Source organism: Bicyclus anynana, chromosome 12 (genome assembly GCF_947172395.1).
Source record: "Bicyclus anynana chromosome 12, ilBicAnyn1.1, whole genome shotgun sequence".
In the NCBI taxonomy this organism is placed as follows: Eukaryota; Metazoa; Arthropoda; class Insecta; order Lepidoptera; family Nymphalidae; genus Bicyclus; species Bicyclus anynana.
The window spans coordinates 8066222-8090240 of NC_069094.1; the positions used below are offsets into that span (position 1 = coordinate 8066222).

General features: G+C 36.1%; 1 protein-coding gene across 1 annotated transcript in view; it reads left to right on the plus strand.

Moving 5' to 3' along the window:
* The window catches only part of LOC112042860 (zinc finger SWIM domain-containing protein 8 homolog), a gene marked incomplete at its 5' end in the record, with an annotated part of 45473 nt that continues 21454 nt past the window's right edge, over positions 1-24019 (plus strand). Inside the window, 21 exons of the mRNA XM_024078045.2 lie at positions 1-292; positions 3024-3272; positions 4209-4372; positions 6415-6725; positions 7625-7820; positions 8370-8486; positions 9601-9708; positions 10167-10430; positions 10977-11126; positions 11512-11593; positions 12016-12230; positions 12972-13143; positions 14712-14878; positions 15481-15698; positions 16634-16727; positions 17385-17576; positions 20155-20319; positions 21004-21326; positions 22541-22708; positions 23528-23640; positions 23894-23991. Of these exons, the coding sequence (XP_023933813.2) occupies positions 1-292; positions 3024-3272; positions 4209-4372; positions 6415-6725; positions 7625-7820; positions 8370-8486; positions 9601-9708; positions 10167-10430; positions 10977-11126; positions 11512-11593; positions 12016-12230; positions 12972-13143; positions 14712-14878; positions 15481-15698; positions 16634-16727; positions 17385-17576; positions 20155-20319; positions 21004-21326; positions 22541-22708; positions 23528-23640; positions 23894-23991 (3858 nt within the window). The remainder of the gene's footprint in view (positions 293-3023; positions 3273-4208; positions 4373-6414; positions 6726-7624; positions 7821-8369; positions 8487-9600; positions 9709-10166; positions 10431-10976; positions 11127-11511; positions 11594-12015; positions 12231-12971; positions 13144-14711; positions 14879-15480; positions 15699-16633; positions 16728-17384; positions 17577-20154; positions 20320-21003; positions 21327-22540; positions 22709-23527; positions 23641-23893; positions 23992-24019) is intronic.

The window sequence follows — 24019 nt, forward strand, 5'->3', positions numbered from 1 at the left end:
ACTCAGCGAATTAGTTCTTCAAATTCGCTTATTAATAGCGATAAAGTGGCGGGGGCAGCAAATAATAATGGGAAAGGGGGAAGACCATCCGCCCCAGTCGACGTGGGGTCTCCTTTACTTGACTGGGAAGAAGGAGATCATTTTAGTTTCGAAGATTCGGAACGTTTTGAAGAAGATTCTTTGTGTAGCTGGAGTTCGGAACCGGAGAGTCTGTGCAACAACTGGCGAGGATGGAGGAGACCAAATCTCCAAAACGTATTTGGATCGCGTTTAACAAAAAAATCAATTCAAGGTAACTCAATACAGCTGATCCTTTGTTTGCATAACGAAACGATAACATTTCATTTTCGGAATAAATAACCATTCAAAACCTTTTTTTTCTGATTAAATCTACATAATTAGAATGCCTGTGTAAAGTTTTAATATTTCGTGTGTAGTTAGTAGTTAGTTTCCTTTGTGTGAATTATGTACAAAGACAGGTGTTGTGAAGTCATTTACCTGTTGACTGATCAGCTAATAATACCATTCATTGAAATCTTTGCGGTCTAAAGTCCGTTTATATATTTTATGTTTTTTAATAAAGCAGATTATGATCTTTTTTTTTAATTTTAAATATAACTTTCACAAACTTTCACTGATGATGCATGAAAGTGATTTACTTTTTTACAAGTTAGCTCTTTCTACTTGAATGAGGATGATGTTTCTTTTTTTTATTTTAGTCACTAGTAACATAATGTTCTTATGTTACAAATGTGAAAGTGTCTCTATACTTCTAAGCAAAAACTGGATCAAATTGATATAACTTTATCATATTTTTTTTAAAGTAAACAAACATTTAGATAAAGTTCCAGGGAAACATTATTGATACATTCATGAAATCTAAAACAATATAATTTATTACTATGTTCAAGTTCTTAATAATTTAACTTAGTTCATGTTTTTATTAGTGAATTAATGATATTAAAACCTTAAATTCTACAATGATTTTCTATACTACTATGACTAAAGTGGGTATAAAGTCACCCATATTTAATTATTATTGGAGTAAATTGTATAAATAAACACATTTCTTTATACTTCAATATTTGAATTTAAAATCAAAGAGCACTTTTTGGTTTTGAAATTTTTTGAAACAATTGAAACAATTTTTTGAAAAAAAAATCAAACAAAACAAATTGGTTCTCAAAATTATAGTAATTTTTAAAGGTAATGGAAAATGTTAAAAGAAAATAATTTTTATGTTTTTAATTGTCCTTTATATTTTTCAATTTGCATAGATTAAGCCTTTAATTTGACATGATTGTTACTTAGTCTTATATCTAGAAATCTTCTGAGGCAAAGATGTATAATAAAATAAATAAAATAAAACTTGTAGAAATAGAACATTGAAAGTAGTAACACTGTAAACACTTTTTTCACCTTCATCATGAATATCCACCTAAACAAAGTCCACTTCCTCTGCCAAGTCTTTATATGATGCTAGAAGCGTCTTGTATCTGTTGGTCAATCAATCTGAAATTGAAATAGCAAATACATTACAAATAATGCAAATAAATAATGATAAACACATATAATAATACCTATGCAAATGGCACACATTCTAAAAATAAAACATGAAAGCTCATTATTTACACTGTAAGTCAGTAGGCCACTATGACTACAATGGGTGAATAAACACCCAGTTGTGATTATATCTCGAAACCAGGGCTCAAGTTAAACCTCTTTCCCTGCTGATTCTGGGCTACTTAAAATACATGATATCTCAAGGCACTGTATTAATAAACAAAAAAATTATTCAGGCACAAAACCAAGTCAGTCATAAAAATACAGTTGTAGTTTATAAGGGTTTAAAACTATAACACTTATAATGGGACTATTTATCAATGATATGGTTTGTTTTTCAAAAACTACATGTCAAGAAAAAATTCATGTACCTATACTACAATGCCTTAATGAGTACTGTTTACCAACAAACAAATTAAAAATGTGGGTATAAATCTCTAGTCATTTCATTCCTAATAATAATTATAATTAACTTAAATTAATGAAAATAAATTTGATTAATAAGCTTAGAATAATTAGATAATATGATTAAAATATTTTATTGAATATTTTATAAACAAACCATACATAGTTTTCAGTTAAAATGACAAGAGTTTTCTACCTTCATTTCTAATTTCTTTGTTGATAAACAGTACTCATCAAGAAAGGCTGTAGTATAGATTGAAAGTTAGAGAAGTTTAGCAACCATTTTTAAATATGTGTTTAAATTGAGATTGAAGCAATAGGTAGCAACTTAAATCCAAAACAACATTATACTCATTTTGTTTGAGTAAAAAATACATAATATAAATGAAGTAATTTCACATATTACATTATAGTACAAGCAAATAGGTTGATGCTGGGTGTAAGATAAGGAGAACTGCGTGAAGAAGTTACATTTAGTTCCCACAACAATATTAAGTGTTGATGTATGAGTATGAATTATGTTGGAAAAAGAAAATTCATATTTTGGAAATTTTGAGCATGCAATGTACAGTAAAACAGTTAACAACGCTCTATGATCTACTATGTACATACAAGTATTTGGCCTCTTGGAAAACAGTTGATCTCCTGCATTTTGTTAATTAAATTTACATTCCTATTAAAAATCTTAATTTATCTGTGCTCATTAAAAATCAGTCAGACTAAAGTTTTGTACATTGCCAATATAATGGAAAGACCACCATTTCTATTAACAAATAAATAATGATAAACATAATAGATCTAGATTAGAGATCTGTTTATTGTGATGACTATTTTATATTCAGCAGCATGCACTTCATTATGAGCCTGTATTGTAAAATTTTCTGTTTTATATAATTTGTAGTTATAGTGTCTACCCTCGTTAAGACCTTGTGAACGCCACTGTTTATATCATAATATATATGTTAAAATGTGATTATAGTGGTTTTCTAGCAAATTATCAATTATTTTTTATTGTAGTATTCAGGTTTTAAACATATGTAATAATATTATTTTAGAAAAATCAGTATCAAGCTTGAGCGAATTGGCGGCAAAATGTGTGGCTAGTCACATTCCCTTTGAGCTGGTGGAACATGTATATCCACCTGTGCCAGAACAGCTGCAGTTACAAATAGCCTTCTGGAGCTTTCCAGACAGTGAGGATGACATCAGGCTGTACTCCTGCCTTGCAAATGGCTCGGCTGATGAGTTTCAAAGAGGAGAACACCTGTTTAGAGACAGAGCTGTTAAAGATGTCCTGCAGATTGGTAAGCTTACACAGTTTTTACAAGTACTTCAAGTGTAGTTATTTAAAAAATATTATTTATCAGTTTTCAGTTTATATAAAAAAATAATCTTAAATAGGTAAAATAATTACATTTTAATATTGTACAATACAAACTTAAGCATTTATCTCAATGGTAAGAACGGTTGGACTCATCACCAAGGGGTGGTGGTTTGATCCTGCCCCATTGGTCTATTGTTGTAACTTGTACCCACTCCTAATAGTCTTTCCCGACTAGTTGGAGGAGAATGGGAATATTGGTGTTATTTAAAAAGATATGGCAAATAAATTGTTATTTTATTTCAATGTAATTGATATAAAAATGTAGATTGGCTAAAATGTTACAAAGCTTAGCATTAAATGTATAGATACTTCAAAATAAGTTGAATAGTTTCAGAGAAGACAAATGTCAAAGGTTGTTAATTCCACGTTTCACTTTAGATTAGACCATCTCAAGTTTCAACATCATTATTAATGCTTTGCTTTGCACCAGTTTTAGCTTATATTTTTTCAACAATCACCAAGGCAAAGACGTACCGCGATTTAGCGTTCCGGTACGATATCGTGTAGAAACCGAAAAGCGGTGTGAACTTTACTTACCATCAGGCGAGATTGTAGTCAAAATTGTAAAATAATAAAAAAAAACGATTCTTAGTGTGATGATCAAATACATGTATAACTTAGATGTCATATCACAAATTGCAGAATGCCTAGATCAAAATACATTTCTTTGTTAACTGATAGTCATGTAGTATTAGGCATTTGAATATTGATGAATTGGAAGTAACTGGTCTAAAACCATTCTTATTACAGAAGTTAGTAAAAAATTGTTTCTTTACAGATCAAATTAATTAAATTTTATTGGATTTTTTTGGATATAAATCTGACCACTTGACTAATATTGTTTGTTATTTTTAAGGTTTTCACTTATCTGCCAGTGTCACACTCAGTATGACTCGATCTCAGTTCAACGTAGCAGTAACATTCGACAGACAGAAGATCTCATCATGCAACTGTACCTGCTCATCATCAGCTCATTGGTGTTCGCATATAGTTGCAGTCTGTTTATACAGAATACACTTAGTAAGTATACAAAGTTAAGGCTGCTAGTCCACCGAAGCGGAGTGAGGCAGCGGAGCGGAGTTTAAAAATTCATATAAAACCGGATAGCGGAGCGGGGTTAAATAAATAAAATTTAACATTTATTTATTTAATACCCTTGATTAACACATTAACTTTTCATCCAGGAAAAATGAATGTTTCCCACGGGATTTGTGAATTCTACGTCGCCGAAGTCGCGGGCGTCTGCTAGTTTGTTATAAAAAAAAAACATTTATGAAACAGATGGATGAAGGTTGATTCTAATTCTGATCATCCACTATATTGTATTGTTGTGACTGACTGGGTCATTATACGCTGCTATACCGCATCTCAGATGTTGCATTTCCTTGTGTATGTTTTGATCCGTTTCGACGACGCAACACAACCAATGAGGCATCTCATCTATTCAATCATATCAAAATCTGAATCGAGAACGAGAGGCGTTTGAGGCATATGGATGTACCAGAGATGACTTCCCAACTCCAAGCTGGTGCTGATACTTTTTTAAATAAAAACCTCACAATACTTAGCCAAACAAGCTAACTGCTACATCTGTGTGCCTAGTGGGAGTTTTCAATATTTTCATACTGTTACTATCGCGCTAAACGCGATTTTATATGGGATTGAAACGGTTGTGCATTAGTGCCACTAGATGGCGATGTTTCAATTCCTTAGAAATTCGCGTTTACGTTAATGCGATAGTAACAGTATGAAACTGCCCCTAGGCCCTCAGTATAGCAAGAAACTTTGAAGTTATAAAGTATGTATAATTCAAAATATCAAATTATGCAGTTATAATTATTTAGTATTTTTCTTTTCTTTAGAAAGGAATGAAAAAATATAAGAATAAATAAATTTAAAAAAATGTCTACGCTGAGCTGGAATCAAACTCTGGTGTAAAAAGTTTTGCCCCTTAGTTTCACACCACTTGTCCAGTTGAGTCGATGTGATAACGTCGAAATGTGTTAACTTGATGCACGGCTTGAGTGTTAGGTTTATTTCCGTTACGGAATTTTTTGATTCGGTCGCCGTGGTCAAAGCCCGCGATAATAGTTATGCAATAGCTTAGTAAAATATAACCCAGTTATTTAAGTAAACACCTAAGTTTTCTTAAATCTGAAAGGGTCTATGATCTCTGTATATGGCAGTGTAGCATTTGTGCATTATGAGTCATTTTTCATCACAGTTAAACCTTACAGTAACATGAATACTGAAATATGAATCATATTATTTGGTTGTTTAATTATTATGTATCTAATAACCGTGACTCAAGTTTCAAGTACCTAGAAATGAGGATATTTAATTAATAACAAGGTCTAAGTTATTATTATGTACAGAGCAGATATTACACTCATGTTTTGAAATTACTGAATATGTTCCTGGAAAACATCTCATTTTTCAAATTTCATTTTAGTGAGTAAAACATTGAAATTAAATAGAGGATAGAGAGCCTTGATAACCCAGTAGATATGACCTCTGCCTCGGATTCCGGAGGTTGTGTGTTCGAATCCGTGCATGCTACTTTTCAGTTGTGTGCATTTTAAGAAATTAAATATCAGTGTCTAAAACGGTGAAGGAAAACTGCACACCAAAGAATTTTCTTCATTATCTGCGTGTGTGAAGTCTGCCAATCCTCATTGGGCCAGCGTGGTGGAATATTGGCCTAACCCCTCTCATTCTGAGACGAGACTCGAGCTCAACAGTGAGCCGAATATGGGTTAATAACAAAACAGAGGATCGCATTTTTTGTATAAAAACAAATATTAAATTGGATGTTGACATAAAACCTAAACTAGTTTTACACTAAGAACTTCAAGGAATGTTAACATTGAATTGCAAAGTTTTTACAAGTCAATTCTAATTAGAATTGACCTAATCTAATATTATAAATGCGAATGTCGTCTCAACATCCGTTCTCGCAAATTTTGTATACTTACTCATTTTTGATGCTACAGGAAAAAACGTAAATTAGTATTTTCCAGGTAGGACAAAAGAATTTTCATTTTATTTTTGAAAATTTTTAGCCCACGCAAGTATGTCTCAGAGCGCCTGTGTCAGAATCATTACAGAGACTGCGAAGAGATCAATTGCAGAAGTTCGCTCAATACTTAATATCTGAGTTACCACGTCAAGTCTTACCAACGGCTCAACGTATTCTGGACGAGTTGTTGTCTGCTCAGCCCAACCAGATAAACACGACCTGTGGCGCGCCGGATCCCACCGCTGGGGCGTCCGCTTACGAGTTCACATCATGGTTTCTTGATGAGAAAACCCTGCATAATAACATCAACAAGATACTTGTGAAGTTCTGTGTGCCAACTCCAATAGTGTTCAGGTAAAAAGCTGTTCATATAAGTCAATATTTATTTTAATTTTGCATTGATATTAATTATTTTATGGATATCATATTATACTAAGTCTTTCTTACTATAATTTAATTAATAGTTGCTTAACAATATAAGTTATATTGTTAAGCAACTATTTTAGGCCTCATATTGTGTGACAAACAATAACGATATTGCTAAGTAACTCATGTACAGTACAGTAAGAAAAAAAAGGAAAAATAAACATACTGGTCAACTTGAGAACATCCTTTTTTTAACCGACTTCCAAAAAGGAGGAGGTTCTACTTTCGGCTGTATGTATGTTTTTTTTATGTATGTCCAGCGATAATTTCGTAATTTATTGAAGTTAAAAAAAAATAATAAATAAATAAATCTTTTCTTCTTCAATGAAACAAATATCCAAAACTATTTTAGTAGAATCTAAAAATAGCTGAGTCTACCGAATTTAGCTGGGCACGTAGGAAAACACTAGCGTACTCAAGGGAGCACGTAGTCAAACCTACAGATGGGGCACAAGATTCGAAGATTGTCTCTCTCTTACACAATGGACCCGATAGCCGCACTGTAAATCCATTTAATGTTACGATATTCTTTTCATGTACCTATTGTAATTTTTCCAAAAAAAAAAAGCCCCCCACTATAGCTTGGCAAATTCGTTCGTAACACTCCCGATGGTCCGCACGGGCCGTGTAGCGTTGAAAAACCCACGACTGATGCACACCCGCGCAGTCTTTCCCCCCCGTCCCCCGCATATCATGGGAGTGTCATCAACGTACTTGCCAAGCTAAAGAAGAACATCAAGCGGGTTGCAGGGAGCCGCTGGATGCTGGCGGCCTATGCCCAGCAGTGGACGTCCATCGGCTGGTAATGATGATTGTAATTCTTCCAGTGATGTGAACTATCTGAGTACCAGCGCCCCGCCAGCGGCGTCCGAGTGGTCGTCCCTGCTGCGGCCGCTCCGAGGCCGAGAGCCCGAGGGCATGTGGAACTTGCTCTCCATAGTGAGGGAGATGTTCAAACGTAGTGACAGAAACGCCATACCTCTGCTGGAGATCATCACTGAGGAGGTCATGGCTTGCGAACAGGTATTTTGAGAAACAGCTTTTTTGTTTTTTTTTTTAGAGTTAACTCCTTAAGAATCGATTTTTCATAGTTCGCGGTATGAAAATATGGGCAGTAAATTCCATGAGCGAATGACAGCGTTACGTTTTTTGTGCGCAACCTATTCTGCGCACCTTTCACCATGCGCTGCCTCAGCGTAAACTCCATTCGTGCGTCGAAGCTGACACACACATCTTCCAAAACTTCTAAACCGCTGAACGAATTTACGTAATTAAGATGTCGTTAGATTCGTCTTAATAACCCATGTTCTTAGATATCTTAAGTTAATGCATTAAGTGAAAAAAAAATGCTATATGGGTATCAAATTTTAGGGCTCATCAAGAGGATTTCTAAATGGTCAATTAGAAAAACCTTACTTATTAATCGCTATACAAAATACGCGAGGCGGATGACTAGATGCGAGTAGGTTAGGCAGTCGGGTTTTTAAATTTTTTTTGCACCGACTTCCAAAAAGGAGAAGATTCTACGTTCGGTTGTATGTATGTTTTTTTAAATTATTACCTTGTTAACAGATAATAGTATGGTGGTACAGCACTAAGGCGTCGCTGGTGGCCTGGGGCGGCGGCGGCAAGCACGGCGCCGCTGGGAACTCCGCCGCTCAGCACGCGTGCTCATCGCTGTGTGATGAAGTAATCTTATTAATATTCATTACTAGCGGGCGCCCGCGACTTCGTCCGCGTGGAAATCAACGTAAAATTTCAAGCCCTATTTCACCACTTTAGAGGGTCGAATTTTAAAAAATTTTCAAACACTATGTTTCTTACTTTTTTCATGATTTATGAACAATTTTTAAAACTAACTCTAAAAATTAAGGAATTTCCATACAAACTTTCAACCCCTATTTTATTTTCGCAATAAAAGTATCCTATAACCTTCTCCGTATTATGGTCTTAAAGCGTGCCAAGTTTCATTTGAATTCATTCTGTAGTTTCAAGAGTGATGTCCGGCCAAGAAAATAACGGACAGACAGAGAGACAAAAAATCGAAAAAAAATATTGGCTTCAGTATCGATTATATAATGCCCTCCCACAAAAATTTTCAAAATACCTTCAATGTACAGGATTTGCCCTGTTACAGCATTATATATATAGATCATCACATTATCACCAGGGGCATAGCTACCGCCGTATCTATCGTATCAATGATAGGGAGCCCCCGGAGTAACACCCCTTATGTGTGTAAGCAAAAATTTGTAAAATACATTATATAAGTACATTTGTGAATACACAATCTCATTCAATCTGGTGTTTCCCTGGAAAAAAATCTTATAGATATATAAAAAACTGCTTATATATCTCTTCAGACATGACAGAAGTCGATAAAATCAATCTTTTTTTTCCCGGATTAAGAGTGCGCCCAGAAGTTGGAAACATTCTACATAGGTTAAGTTACTGTTTCTATTTTAAGCAATCATTATTGTTTCTTTTGTGAGAAATCTTTTCCCTTCATTTGATCCCTGAACTAATTTTGATACAGGGCGAGGGCTCCTCTAAGGCCCTTATTATCAACCTATTTTTAATGGCCTATCATTTTGTAGAAGGAGATATCCAGAGCTTAGTTTAGCAGCTTTTAGAGCTTTAGGAGAACTTAATTAACTTTGACTTTTAGAGCTTTAGGATTTCGGTAAGTAATCAAATCAAACTTTTATTGTAACGTTAGTGGGATTTTATGTATTCGTATTTATAGGCCGCAATGCTATGGAAACGCTATTGAATAATTAATGGTTATACTTCGTTTGAACAGGTTGTAGTACTATGGCGACTCGCTTCATTAAACCCGGGGCTGGCGCCGCACGAGAGAGACACTCTACACGAACAGTTTGCTCAGTGGCACATCAAAGTTCTTGACAAGGTAACGTTCTTGACAAGGTAATTTGAAAAAGGAAATCACATGGTCTTAGGTGGCCTTCTTAGTATATAGGATATGATTTATTCAACCTATACAGGTTTCATCTGTGTAATTTATTTAAAAAATACATGATCGTAAATGGTACACTAGACCAGACTTATAATTTTGCTAAGCCTAGTATTTTATTTAAATTATTTTCCGAAATTCCATTTATTTATGCAGTTAGTACCAGGTTAGAAGTGTTTAAACATACATTTGATATTTTTAGTTAATATTTACTTGTTTATTTATTCACTGTTTAATTTATTTTTATGGCTTGGTTTACAAGCACTTTTGAAACGTCAAATTAATCTACAGTAAAAAACTGCATATTATTTATAAGGTCATCAGTGTCTTTCTTTGTTTGTTTCAACTTGAAAAAAATCTATTAAAAATGAAAATCAATAAAAACCTTATTCCAGGTGGCAAAGAACCGTGCCAATCATAACATAAACACATCGACTTCCTCCCATCCGCGGCACTCTCGCGCGCACTCCCATCCCCCATACATCAATGGCATCAGCGAGAACGAGGTGTTCCCCGGTTTCAATCCAGCCATGGAGGCCTGCTTCCTGGAGTGGGACGACTACCAGATACCGGGGGTCACTTACACTAAGGACCTGAACCCCATGTACCACAGCCCGTTCACCATCTTCCGCCATGCCGACAAGGATAGTGTTCATCAGGTTTGTAATACTTATGGAGTGCTATCGCCATGTTTTATTCTTCCGCCAAACAGTATTGCTGTGATTGTGCTGTGGAGTCTGAATCGGTGGTGGTTTATACACGCAGTAAAGTTTGCAGAATTTCTAATAGTACGAGATCCGGCATAAGAAATATATATCCTTATCTGTTGTTTATCTAGGATATATATATATATATTTTTAATTTATTTATTTTCCTTCCCTTAATTAAAAAATGTCCTGCTTTGACACTGCAACTGTGGAGTTGGCAGAGATATAAACAGCTTACTAATGTTATTAATTGTATACTCTCATCAATTATTATTTACTCATCTAATATGTCAAATCAAAGCTTATAAAATAAATAAATTAACTAGGACACCTATTTGCAATGTGTCACTGTGAATATTATCTATCATTTATTTCTTATCACTAATAAATAACAGATGAGGGTATTTATTTCTAATGCCGGATCTTAGACCATATGAATATATTTCTCAATATTATATCTTAAAGACGGGTATAGTTATTATAAGTATAATTTTGCAGGTGAACTCCTCAAAGGCAGTGTTGAATAACGAAATGTCGCTCAGCTATCGGCTCACGAACCCGGACCCTTCCCATCAGGGTCACAGGACGTTGGTGCACAGACCCAATCGGATTACTGTTGACATCGCCATGCCAGGACCGTCCAGTCAGGTAATGTTTCAGTTGTATCCAAGTTAAAACTATGTTGCTTCTGATCACTAAGCTAAGTTTGATAAAGCAATGATTTCATGTTAAGGTAGAATTATCAAGTTTTTTTTATGTATAATAAGTAAATTGCCAGGTGGTCACTATAATTAACCATTATTAAATATCATTAATGATAGCTTGGCCAGGAGTTTTTGAGACAACCTACTCGCAATATTTTTTAAATGTACTTTTGATATAAAACATTTTTCATCCATTAAACAGATGGGTGAAGGTTGTGTCTTGTGTTCGCTAATATACTCTAAATTGTATGTGCTTGCGAGTGGAGTTGGTTTTTACTTTTTTTATTTGTTTTTTTTTCTTGAGTTATTGATGTTTATTTTTTCAATAGCCCTGTGGTTCTGGAGAGAGAACGAATGAAGTTCGAGACACAGGTCCTAGTGATGGGAATCATTCCAGTGTGTCATCCGAAGGTAAATGACTAATTTAATTGTTTCAATAGTACTGATTGTTATAAATAATTTTCTCAATAGTTTAAATAATTTTGTAAAGTTGATCCTTATGGTAAATTTTACTAAATAGAATCGATCATACCTAGTGAAGTGTAGACGTAGAATACAAAGAGACTAACTTGGAATTTGTATTCCATAATATTATTCCGGTATTGCTACAACTTATACTTAAACATCAAGTTAAGTGCTTAAATGGTGACTTGTAAAAGTACCCTGGTGCCTGCCAGGGTACTTTTTAACCGACTTCAAAAAAGGAGGAGATTCTCAATTCGACTGTTTTTTTTTGTATGAATGTTACCTGATTACTCGAAGACGCCTGGACCGATTTGAATAATTTTTTTTCTTATTCTTTTTCTGAATACATATTATTCGTTTTAATACAGGTTTCTGTGAAAATGAGGAAGAGATACTCCAACAAAGCGGCGGGGACACAGATTCTCAAGAGTCCAGCTCAACGGGTGCGTCATCTGAGGACGCCGCGCGCCGCGTGTCTCACGACGACTCCGTGTCGGACGACGAGTGCAACCTTTACTACTACGATGCCGCAGCGGCGAGACGAGTTGCCGTCGAGAATACTGCTTCTGAACATTTGAATCCGGTATGTTATACGATATCTATCTATCTATACTATAATAAAAGAGAAGAAATCGAGTCTGTTTTTGACCAAATTTAACTAAAATCATGTTAGGGCGATTAGAAATGAGCAATAGAATACAAAAATATATTTTTTAATTTTCTTGTCTGTCTGTCCGTCCTTCTGTCTGTATCTTCTCGCTATTTTCTGGTTCTATTTAACGGATTTTAATGCGGTTATCACAAATAGATTAAGCAAAGTCCGAGGCAACATATATTGTTTCATTAAGATCGAACATATAGAAAAAAAGTTATCTTGAAAAAACTCAAATTGAAAATTGAATTGCTCTAAGTTTTCCACTATAACTGTGTAATATCGATATTGAGCTCAGACCAATTATTGTATGGACCTGCTTCGCTAGACGTTACTTTTCTGTCAAAGTATATGATCAACAACCTTATGCGATTATAAAAACTGTCTTTAAAGTAATCGATGTTTCATAGTTTTAATCGTGTTTGTCGGTTAAAAAGCTCGGTAAAAATACCTTTTTGTGTAGTTGAATGGTGTAAAAAACGGTCAAAAACTTCTAGTGTAGTAAAAAATATACACCAAATCTAACCTCGTTTTCTTCAGAAAATGACAGATTATTTTATTCGTAAATTTGGGTGCGATACTGGTCCTTCTCTAATTGGTCTGGGATATTGAGGCATATATTCTATACTCAACTGACTATGATGATGATGATGATGATGATATTGTTCGCAGAGTGCCAGTGGCAGCAACAGTCGGAACACCGTTGAGGAGTTAGGGTGGGGCTGCGGGTGGGAGGTCTCGTTCGCGCGCGCCGAGGGTCTCCACGCGCACGGACACGCGCGGGAGGCCTGCGCGCTCGGCGCCAGGCTTGCTGCGGACTTGCTGGCTAGCCCCCCGGCACTGGGTATATTTTACTTTGTACTGTCATATTTGTACGAAAGCGACTACGCGTGAAACTCTGTCTTTTACAAATCCCGTGAGAATTGTTCTGGAGTTTGGATCGTGCCGTGTTGCAAGAACCAGCTCATGATTAAGGGTATGGGTTCGAAACTAGTCGGGTATACTCTGACGTCTGAGTTTTTGCCGTGTTTCATAATACATGAAAATTTTACTTTACATCACTCTTTCGAAGACTGGCAACACTCACTGTTCGAAGACTACAAACAGTGCATGTTGCTTTTTTTTTTTAATCTTTACAAGTTAGCCCTTGACTACAAAATCACTTGATGGTAAGTGATGATGCAATCTAAGATGGAAGCGGGCTAACTTGTTAGGAGGAGGAGGATGAAAATCCACACCCCTTTCGGTTTCTACACGACATCGTACCGGAACGCTAAATCGCTTGGCGGTACGCCTTTGTCGGTAGGGTTGTAACTAGCCACGGCCAAAGCCTCCCACCAGCCAAAATATTGCTAGTGATGACCTAAGACTTGGTCGCTAACTATGGGTTTCATAAAAAGGCTCAAGAGTCACACAGCGGGCGATGGAGCGAGCTATGCTAGGAGTATCTCTGCGTGATCAAATCAGAAATAAGGAGATCCGCAGACGAACCAAAGTTTCCGATATGGCTCAACGAGTCGCAAAGCTGAAGTGACAATGGGCGGGGCACACAGATTGCCAAGGGGCTGGAATGGCGACCCCGCACCAGAAAGCGCAGTGTTGGTCGACCCCCCACCAGGTGGACTGACGACATCAAGCGAGTGGACATCATCTTTGGATGTAGGCGGCTCAGGAACGTGATGATTGCCTGATTGATGATGTCCTGCAGTGGATGTGCTGCCATCTACAGGCATTCATGAAACGGTGTTTGTAATGTCATACTTCCAGTAGATGGCGCTCTTAGAGAACTTTGAAAAATCCCTTTTGTAATTTTTGTGAAATGAGATCTGAGACTTTTTTTTATTTTGTCCTGTCCTGCAATTTTGGACCATTAAAAAGAATGGACCTGTTTCACACCCAAATTCACCAACAAAAAAGTCTGTCGTTTTTTAAGTGGGACGAGGTAAACTCACACATCGAAAACCACACACACACACACACACACACACACCAATAAGTATATTCTGTGTCCATACACTACACACAACTATATAATTGACTTGCAATTTTTTGCCGTTCCGTCAAAAGAATCGATTCTTTTTAGAAATCGTTTTATTACAAATTTGATAAAATTATGGTAGAAATACTTACAAATGAAACGTTACTCCATCTTTTACTAAACTACAAGTTTTTGGCCGTTTTTTATGCCATTCAACTACACAAACCGGCATTTTTAGGGAGCTCTTTACACGACGAAAACGATTACAATAATGAAACATCGATTCTATAGCAACAGTTTTTACAAACGCGATAGATCATTGATTGATCTTTGACAGAGGAGTAACGGTTTACGAGGCAGGTCCTTTCTTTTTAATGGTCTAAGCCTGCAATGGACGTCCAGCGATATTATCATGATCACTCTTTTACTTGCAGGAGCGGGCGGTGGTACCGGCGGCGGAGTGGGCTCGATACTGAGCGCTGCGGCTGAGGCGAGGCGCGCGCGGCGCCGCCACACGCCCTCGCTGCGCCTGTGCGCCGCCAGCCACCGCCTCTCATGCCTCGCGTCCGCCACGCTCGCTAAATGCGCCTTCCTCTGCACCGTCAGTATCCTGTAGTTAATCCTATAAGTTATTTAAGCAATAGCTATAGTCTGGCAAGTTCGTCGATGACACTCCCATGATATGCGGGCGACGGGGGGAAAGACTGCGCGTGTGTGAAATGTGGGTTTTCATTCATCGCTACACGCCCCCCGGCCCGCGCGGACCATCTGGAGTGTTACGAACGAAGTTGCTAAGTTATAGGTGGCACTTTTAAACTGTCTATTGTTTTTCTATTAGATCGTGTTAATGCCGAAATGTGGCAAAACACTAAACACTCTGTTGAAAAATTTCAAATTATACGTTTTCTTTTCAAACACTTTGTGATCCTGCAAATTTAAAAGATCGTGTAGGATCTCATGTGTGTTATATATATATAATTTTTTTGAGACTAAATACTCTCAAATTTTAATTTAAAATTAAACTTTTGATTGAAAATCCGAAAACGCTGTCTGACATGATATATGTGTTATCTGTGCCATTACGTCAAGCAGCTTTTGTTTACTAGTTTTCGCCTTTCAGTTTTTTTACCACGATTTTTAATGTTCACACAATATATGTATTATGTATAGGTATATCAACAAAGGATTGTCTGATATTTACAGGTGTTGGCAGAATTCAACGAACACCACGAGCTAGCATTCCGCGTAGGTCTATACGCGCTGGAGATGGCGCGCCCGCCCGCCAGCACCAAGGCTTTGGAAGTGAAACTGAACAACCAGGAGACTGAGCTCGTCTCTCTGCTGAAGAAACTGCCGACAGGGCCCGAACAACTGGTGCTGGCGAGGGAGAAGGCGGAGCAGTTACGCGATGGAACGCTTAGGTATAAAAATATAGACCGTGCCATCGATATAAATCGTTAGACGGGCCCCTCCATATTAAAGAACGCAAAATTTTATGTCATTACCCAAAGACGTTCACGCACATCTTTATGTTAGTACTTAACAAGCGCGTGCTGTGAGTGGACGTGGACTTTTCACATGAGCATTTTCTGTATTTTCTTATTTTAATCCCTTAACTATGCCTTCGTGTTCATTTTGGAACACAAAACACAACATGAATAAAGAGAAATGTATTACGAGTGATGACGTACTCAATGTGCGAAACCAATTCCGCAACGCTTTGAGGCCCATCTAACGATCTACGATCGATGGACTGTGCTAGTTTTTTTTTAAAGAATATCTTTTATTTTAATATGACCAATATTCTCAGTCCAATTAGTCGGAAAAGACTGTTAGGAGTGGGTACGACAATAGACCAACGGGGATCGAACCACCACCCCTCGGTCCAGTCCAACCGCTCTTACCGTTGAGCTATTGAGGCTGTTAAAAAAGTTCCACTGTCTGTAAACCGCCCGACAGTTATTTAGTCCAATACAAGAAACTCCTTATAAATATTAACAATAACCTTAAAGTAATTCACACCCTAACGAAAAAAAATGTTTTAATTTATGAATAAATTTAAACATACTGTTTAATTCTGTTTCGTAAGTATGAAGTCTTTGAACTTTGACGTAGTTTAGGCTAAAGTGAATGACCTCAAAGGGACCGACGAACCGCATGGCATCGCGGCGAATATGTAAATCCCGCTCGTTTTTTTTTAATTTCTTGCTTTATAATATTAGCGCTGAAAAATTACCAAAAGGTTTTTATAAATAAAAAAGGAAATGTATTACATAATATTTTATTTAAATAATTGTGTATCAGTCGCTCTATTAGATTTACAATGGTATGCCCAAATAAAACAAATAATTTACAGGAACCGTGGACCCGCTTTGCTGCCGATCGCGCTTGCGAGTTTCTTGTTTGACGTTCTCGTTTTGTCCTCTGCTGATAAAGAGAACAAACATCCCGTAAGTATCTGTATACTATACTCAGTTCCACAATTATCCGCCTACTTTAATTTACTCACGTCATATTAAAGTGGGCGGATAATTGTGTCTCTGTTTTATATTGAAAATAATTGCAATAAAACATTATCAATAAATACAACACAAAACATTATGAATAATTACAACAAAACATTATTGCACAAAATCACTAACGCGACTAGTAGCGTGACAGTGTTTACGCTGTCTAACAAACAACTGAGCTCAATACTCTCCATAATAACATAAATAATGAATGTTAACACCACCCGTAATCGAGGAACTCGTAACACAATGTTACTTACTTGTCACAATTTTCATCTCAGATTGTTTGTGTATTACCAATATATGTATGTTTATTTTATTAAGTATTTATATATTTAAGTATTATTAATGTATATATGTGTATATTATGATTATATATAGTATGTATTTTGTAAACTTTATTATTTTCTCTGTCCTCTTTCTCACTGGTTTATATGCTCCTTCAAGTTAGGTAACTTGGAAGAGATCACTATTAGTGATAAGGTCGCCTCTTGCACTGCATTTTTTCCTTAGTTCTAAGATTTTGTATTTTTATAAATATGTTTGTTGCAATAAAGTTATTTAAATAAATAAATAACGCCTGCTTGTAATCAACAGACAAGAGTGCCGCCAGATGAAATGTTAGGGTTCGAAGCGGCCGTGGCGGCGTTGGGCCTGAAAGCGAATGTGTCAGAGGCAGACCATCCTCTCCTCTGCGAAGGGACGAGGCGCCAGCGCGGCGAGCTGGCCCTCAATCTCCTGTCCTTCTATAAGGATGATCCTGTTAAGCTAGCAAGGATAATGAACAAGGTAAGAAAAAGAAAAAAATGTACACTTATAAATGTTTTGTGTTAGATTCATTTGTACGTTTGCATGTAACTGTTAAGTTTAGCCTTTGAGCTCGATTTTGACTAATTTTTACTCAATTTAAACTTGATAAGTCTTATCAAGGATCAATGACAAGACAATAATAGATGAGATTAGATTACTTGGGATGGAACGAACTGACACGAGACAAGACAATACATCATAATCATATTTAGTTAATAAAGAACGAGCACAAACTCTACTCTGTTAAAAAAGGAGATGGTCCAAAATTGTATGGAGCCCAGGTCTAGTCATTGTACCCTAGAGGAAATAAAAGAATTTTTTTTTTTTTTAACTATTTGTGATTATACAAATCTACGAATTTACTTTAATTCTTTCGAAATAATATTCATTATCTTCCAAGAAATGCAACAGTATTAAGGGTAATAATGGCGGATTGATGACGTTTTCAATGCAGTAATCAATTTAACGTTTGCTGTCAATTGTCATGTCATAGTTGCTCTAAGGGCGCCATCTTGATATAACTCAAACTCTTGGGTTTTAATTTTATTTTTTGTTTTTATTTAGTTACATTTATTCACTTTAATAAATTTTAATAAGATCCTTGTATTTTTAAAATTTTAATAATACGGGGTACAAGAGTGGACCTGAAATGGACCATCTCCTTTGAAAGTTTGTCAGCCCATGCCCCTACGTCATAGGTGAGTACAGTATCCAATTACTAAGTTTGAATCGTGGTGGCTTTGGGATATAGTCAGTCAGTAGATTTCAAAATGTCCTGACCTTCAACCGACAAAGTACAAAGCGTATTTGTCTTAAACGCTTTATATTAGTTTCACTGACCATGTGACCATAACCTTAAAATCCTTAACTGATTCGTTTGAGATTGATTTTGACTCACTTTGACCAGTCAGATTTAATTTAAATTTTGTAGACTTATCAAGGATCGATGACAATTTAAAAAGAAAAAAAAGAAATCATTGCTTATAATTTCAACCTTGTTTTACTTCCCATTGATCGAATCTTAACATGCTTTTATACTTGTTTTACCTTTATGTTTGCTTGTTTATTTGTAACCAACTCCTTTGAGCTCGATTTCTACTCACTTTAAATGGTCAGATTGAATTTAAACTTTGTAGGCTTATGACGGATCGATGACAATACAATATTTAAAGAAATGATAAGTTAGCCTAAACTGCCTTGCCCAAAGTGAGCACACATTTTATCGCTTATAAACATGGTTCAACAATTTTCCAAAATTCTATATAAAAAAGTGATACAAGAAAATTAATTTCATTGTAAAATTTGGTGTTGGACATCTATTGTTGTAAATATATAACAATGAACCCTATGTTTTCTTGAATGTGAAATGAAATTGATTTTTTTTTTAAAAACCTTTTGTAGTGAAGGCCTTCTCCGGGTCCTGCCATTGCGGTAGGTCTTTTGCCTTTTTTGTAACAAGTTTTTGCCGGTAAAGTTTGTAATGTCGTCGGCCCACCGATAGCGTCGTCTGCCTCTGCCTCGTGGTCCCTTAGATCCTTTAGGTCCCGGTATTCCTTGTGTTCGTTTGTTGTTCGTTTTCCTTGTGTTTGATTGACGATCCCTTGGCAACAACAACGAGTCGATCTATTTCGTGTTATTTTATGTTCCTAGCGTTATTTGTTCTTATTTAACAATGCCTATATGTAAACTACAACCGTTTGACATAAATTCTGAACAGTGGCTGGTCTATTTAAGATAAGTTAGACAATCTATACTTATAAATCTAATTTAAATTAGAAAAAAAATAAAATAATACATAATATTGAACGAAATTAAAGATGAACTGAAACTGTTACCTAATCAATTTACTCATAGTTAAGGAAACAAGGATGATGATTTCTATGACTTGTGAAATTGGTCAAACACTAAGAATCAAATCGTTTTAAAATAGCTGAGCGTTGTTTGCGAGCTTGATCGTCTACTGTTTTTTGCTTATATTGACAGCATTCAGCGTTACAAAACATTGTGCAATTTTGGAACAATTCAATAACCGCGTGGAACGTTTCTTGGCCGTGTACTCTCTCGTTCGGTGACCAGTGCCAAAGTGCAGAGAAATTGACAAAATATCGTCCAATGGCTGGAACTAGCACAACTCTGCCGTTCCAGTTCCATATATTTCGTCCCAAAGCATTGTAAGACAGCGGTATTTCAGGTTGCATCGCTATTGGTTGGTTTAAATTTGTCTATCTTCACAACATTATTTTCTCAATGGTCGTTTGTTAGCGCCACAGATTTGGCCTGGATTTAACACCATTAGTTTTTTTTTCAAGGGGATGTTGTTCAATAAACCCCACAACCACCTGTGCCTTTAAGAATATCAACTTAAATTAGCCACAATTAAGCAGATAGATGATAAAAAAATTCGACAAAAAAAGTGCGTATGTGCCAGCAAAACAAATCTGTATGTATGTATCTGAAAAATATATTCTATTGACGATGCAGAAGCGCAAAAAGAAATTTGCACACTACAAAAAGTGTCCCCCTGTATATTAAAGTAACAGAAAACTATAAATTGCAGCTTCTGGACCGTGACATCCATCAGCTGACGAAGGGGCCCATGGTCAGCATGTACTACACCAACAACGCGCGCCTCGCCGCCGCCTACCGCACAGAGCCGCCCGCGTACAGCCACCAAGTTCACGCCATTCACACGCAACACTCTGCGCCTGTTGTCCCGCCACCAGTGAGATACCACCTTTATACGATTTTATAGCTACCACCACAGAGTAAAGAGTGATCCAGAAGACAGTGATACCCATAAAAACCAGACGTCACGCGTCTCTTTGACATCCGCATATACAGACTTTTTTCATAGTTAGTATTTCAAAATTTAACACTAAAAACAATTACGTAAGCTAATGTAATATTCAATAATTACCAATAAAAATACTTCATTTTATATCTTTAATTGCTGAGAAGAGTTTACAATATTTAAAAACATTTTTCGTAAATAAAATTGAAAATTACTGATGCGACCCTGTGTCGTACTGTCTCGAGAATGTATTCGTTTTTGAATTTTGTACCTATTTGGAGCGGCTTCTGTATTTTGAAGATGCTCAAGTGAGAGTCAGGAAAAACTTTTCTAATAGTAATTTTAAATAAATAAAAAGTATTTATGAAATTCTTTCCTAATAAAACTCGATTAGTTTAATTTATATATTTGTTATAATAATTATTTGTGCAATTATATTTATGTCAGATTTATATTTATCACAATAGTTAGTTATATATCGATAATAATAATCAATTTCCAGGTAGACTTAACTTTAATGAAATATTTAATGTGGTTTTATATTTTACTGCCTTTGCCGAGCGATTATTAAAGATTTACAATGAGCTATACATTTTTCTTTGTTGTCCAATACAGGTTTCAGTATGTCCGCTGGTTGGCGAAATGGATCGTATGACAGTATCTGAAAGCGGCCCGTCCCCGCCAGCAATGCCGCATTCCTCCCATCAAACGCTTCAAACGCATCAAACACATCAAACGCATCAGACGCACCAAACGCATCAAACGCACCAAACGCATCAGACGCACCCAACGCATCAAACGCACCAAACGCATCAGACGCACCAACCGCATCAGACGCACCAAACGCATCAGACGCACCAAACGCATCAGACTCACCAGACGCACACGAATACGCATCAAACGCACAACACGCATCTCCCCAGACTTAAGGATTCGAGGTTAGTATTGCATTCCGTTCGACTCGAAAATTTACACATTGTGTTTCTGTATTGTCTGTGGATAAAGACCATGCACTATGGTTTGGTTGGAAAGAACAAGTGTTGTTTGTGCCAAAATTAACTTTTCAAAGACACAGACGAATATCTTAACAATTCATGTATTCACCGTGCGGGTGCCGGGTACCTCGCATGGCAGAGATAAACTCCGAGCAAACTCCTGGACTTGTGACCAATGGATGTAGTGTTAAGGAATTTCTTGGAATATTCCAATATAGATAAACAACTTTTCAAAGACACAAACGAATATCTTAACAATTCATGTATTCACCGTGCGGGTGCCGGGTCCATCGCATGGCAGAGAAAAACTCCGAGCAAACTCCTGGACTTGTGACCAATGGATGTAGTGTTAAGGAATTTCTTGGAATATTCCAATATAGATAAATATCATTAGTTTATGGGCAAATACCATTTAAAACGCTTATTGCTACATTTATTTTAATGTTACGTCCTTTCCATCACTAAGCGTCCCTTATGGGCCTTAAATGCAAGCTAGATAGACATAGAGAAATTATTTATCGCCCAACGAGACCGTTTTTAATGAGCTTAGTATAGTTAAAAATTATTTACAAACTACCGGGGTCAATTTAGTGACATATGCAAATAGGCTAGTTGAAACATTTTTTTAAATGGTCTTAAATAGTTCATTATCGTTACTGAAAAAAAATTTTTTTTGAGACTTGATTACAATTTTAGTTTTTAAATATGTTTTTGACAAAAGTCAACTACCCTATTATTTACAAAGCACGGGGTCAACTTAGATATACAAATCTAATGATTTTATACTTATTTCGTGCTTGTTCATTATGAATATTATTTAAACGGGTACATACCACAATTCTACCTATTCTAAAGTGGAATCCGGTGGTAGAATTGTGCAAACCAAGAGGGCGCCGCGAAAAACCTAATAGCAAAAGCGATTTCGTGAGTGTGGTTTGCCTAGACAGACAAAAATGTGAGGTTGTTGAAAAAAGAGAAAAAAGAACAAGAAAGAGGGTAGATCGTTTCTGCCCCTAGCAGCTGTCAACTTCGCATCTCGCACCTTCAGTCTCGTCGTGACCACGATCCATGCAACTGGGACGAAATATCGATATTAAAAATCTCGTCGTTTTATCGTGGTATGTACCCGTTTAAATAATATACAAATCTATTCACAGATACAAAGGCAAACGTTTATACCCATCGGTACCAAACCAACCGTCCGAAGCGTTAGCACACTTTATGTTCGAGTTGGCAAAGTCAGTATTGTTCAAGGCCGGTGGATCGTCTAGCACAAGTCTGTTCACACAAACCTCTTGCGCGAGGGAACATCATGGGCCGCACAGGTATGATGGCGTATCTTTTTTTTATTTGTCAATGTTTATTGCTGAAACACAGCCGTCACGAAAGTTGAAACTGTAGTAATTTTATTGGTGATCAATTATATCATAAAAACAAATAAGTTTTCAATTCACAAATTTTTGCCAAAATATGTATCAAAGATTTGATAAATAATTCACTTGAATAAACTTTGAATTTAATTGAAAGTTACTTCATAAATTGTTATTTAACAGAACATAATTTGATAAAAGTCCATTTTAAAGGCCGACCGCATACACTCGTTTTCCGAATCCGTTTTCCGTGTTCGGAAACCCGAATGTATGAAATCAGTATAAAATACTTTAAATGACGCACACGTACGTTTTTTCTGAACGGAACAAATTGCGTGCGTGCGCGCGTAACGAATGCGAACTCTTGCGATAATATACATTCTGAATGAAGGAAAACGTAAAGTCAGTGGTAATCTCACAGGATTCCATATCAAAATAACGCATTGAGAAAACGAGTGTAATAAAACAAATGTTATTTTTTTTTTTGATAAAAGGAATATTTTGGATACAAATGACGAGATATTGTTTGTTTGTGTAAAATATTCTTTTGTTAATTGATGTTTGTGGAATACGGCATTTGTGAAATAAGATTTGGAAAAAGTTTTCGTGAAATGATCATTTGTTCTTTTTATAACTCGGTTGCCGACGAGAATCGAATTGTTTTCTGGATCTAACATACGAAAATATTGCGTACAACCTTTTAACTTTCGTGACACATCGATGTTTTTTATTGTGGTATTGCTGGATGTAAAACTGTTAATTTTTTTCTTTTAGAGGATTACATATGGCGGCATTTCAATTGGGTGTATACGCGTTAGGGCTACATAATTGTGTTAGCGCGAATTGGTTAAGTCGTACATATTCTTCACATGTCAGTTGGATCACAGGTTTGAGTTTTACATGTATTTATATTTATATTTTTATAACAAATTACATATTAAATTACTATAATTGAGTTTTCTTTTAGTAAAGTTTTAGACACCGCCATTAGTAAGCTCTAATAAAATGCATTTAACTTGTTACTTAATTTGTTTGTATTCTTCTCATTTATTTGACATTTTTTTGTCTGGATTGCCTTTGCTGCTTCTTTTAATATTTGGGACTATTTCATGTTATATTAATTATATACTATTTTTGCAGGGCAAGCGATGGATATCGGAGCTCCTGCCATTTTATTCCTAATAGATGCCTGGGAGGGTCACCTTACCCCCCCTGAAGCTGCTGGAATAGCAGATAAGGTACAGCACAAATATGCTTATTGACCTG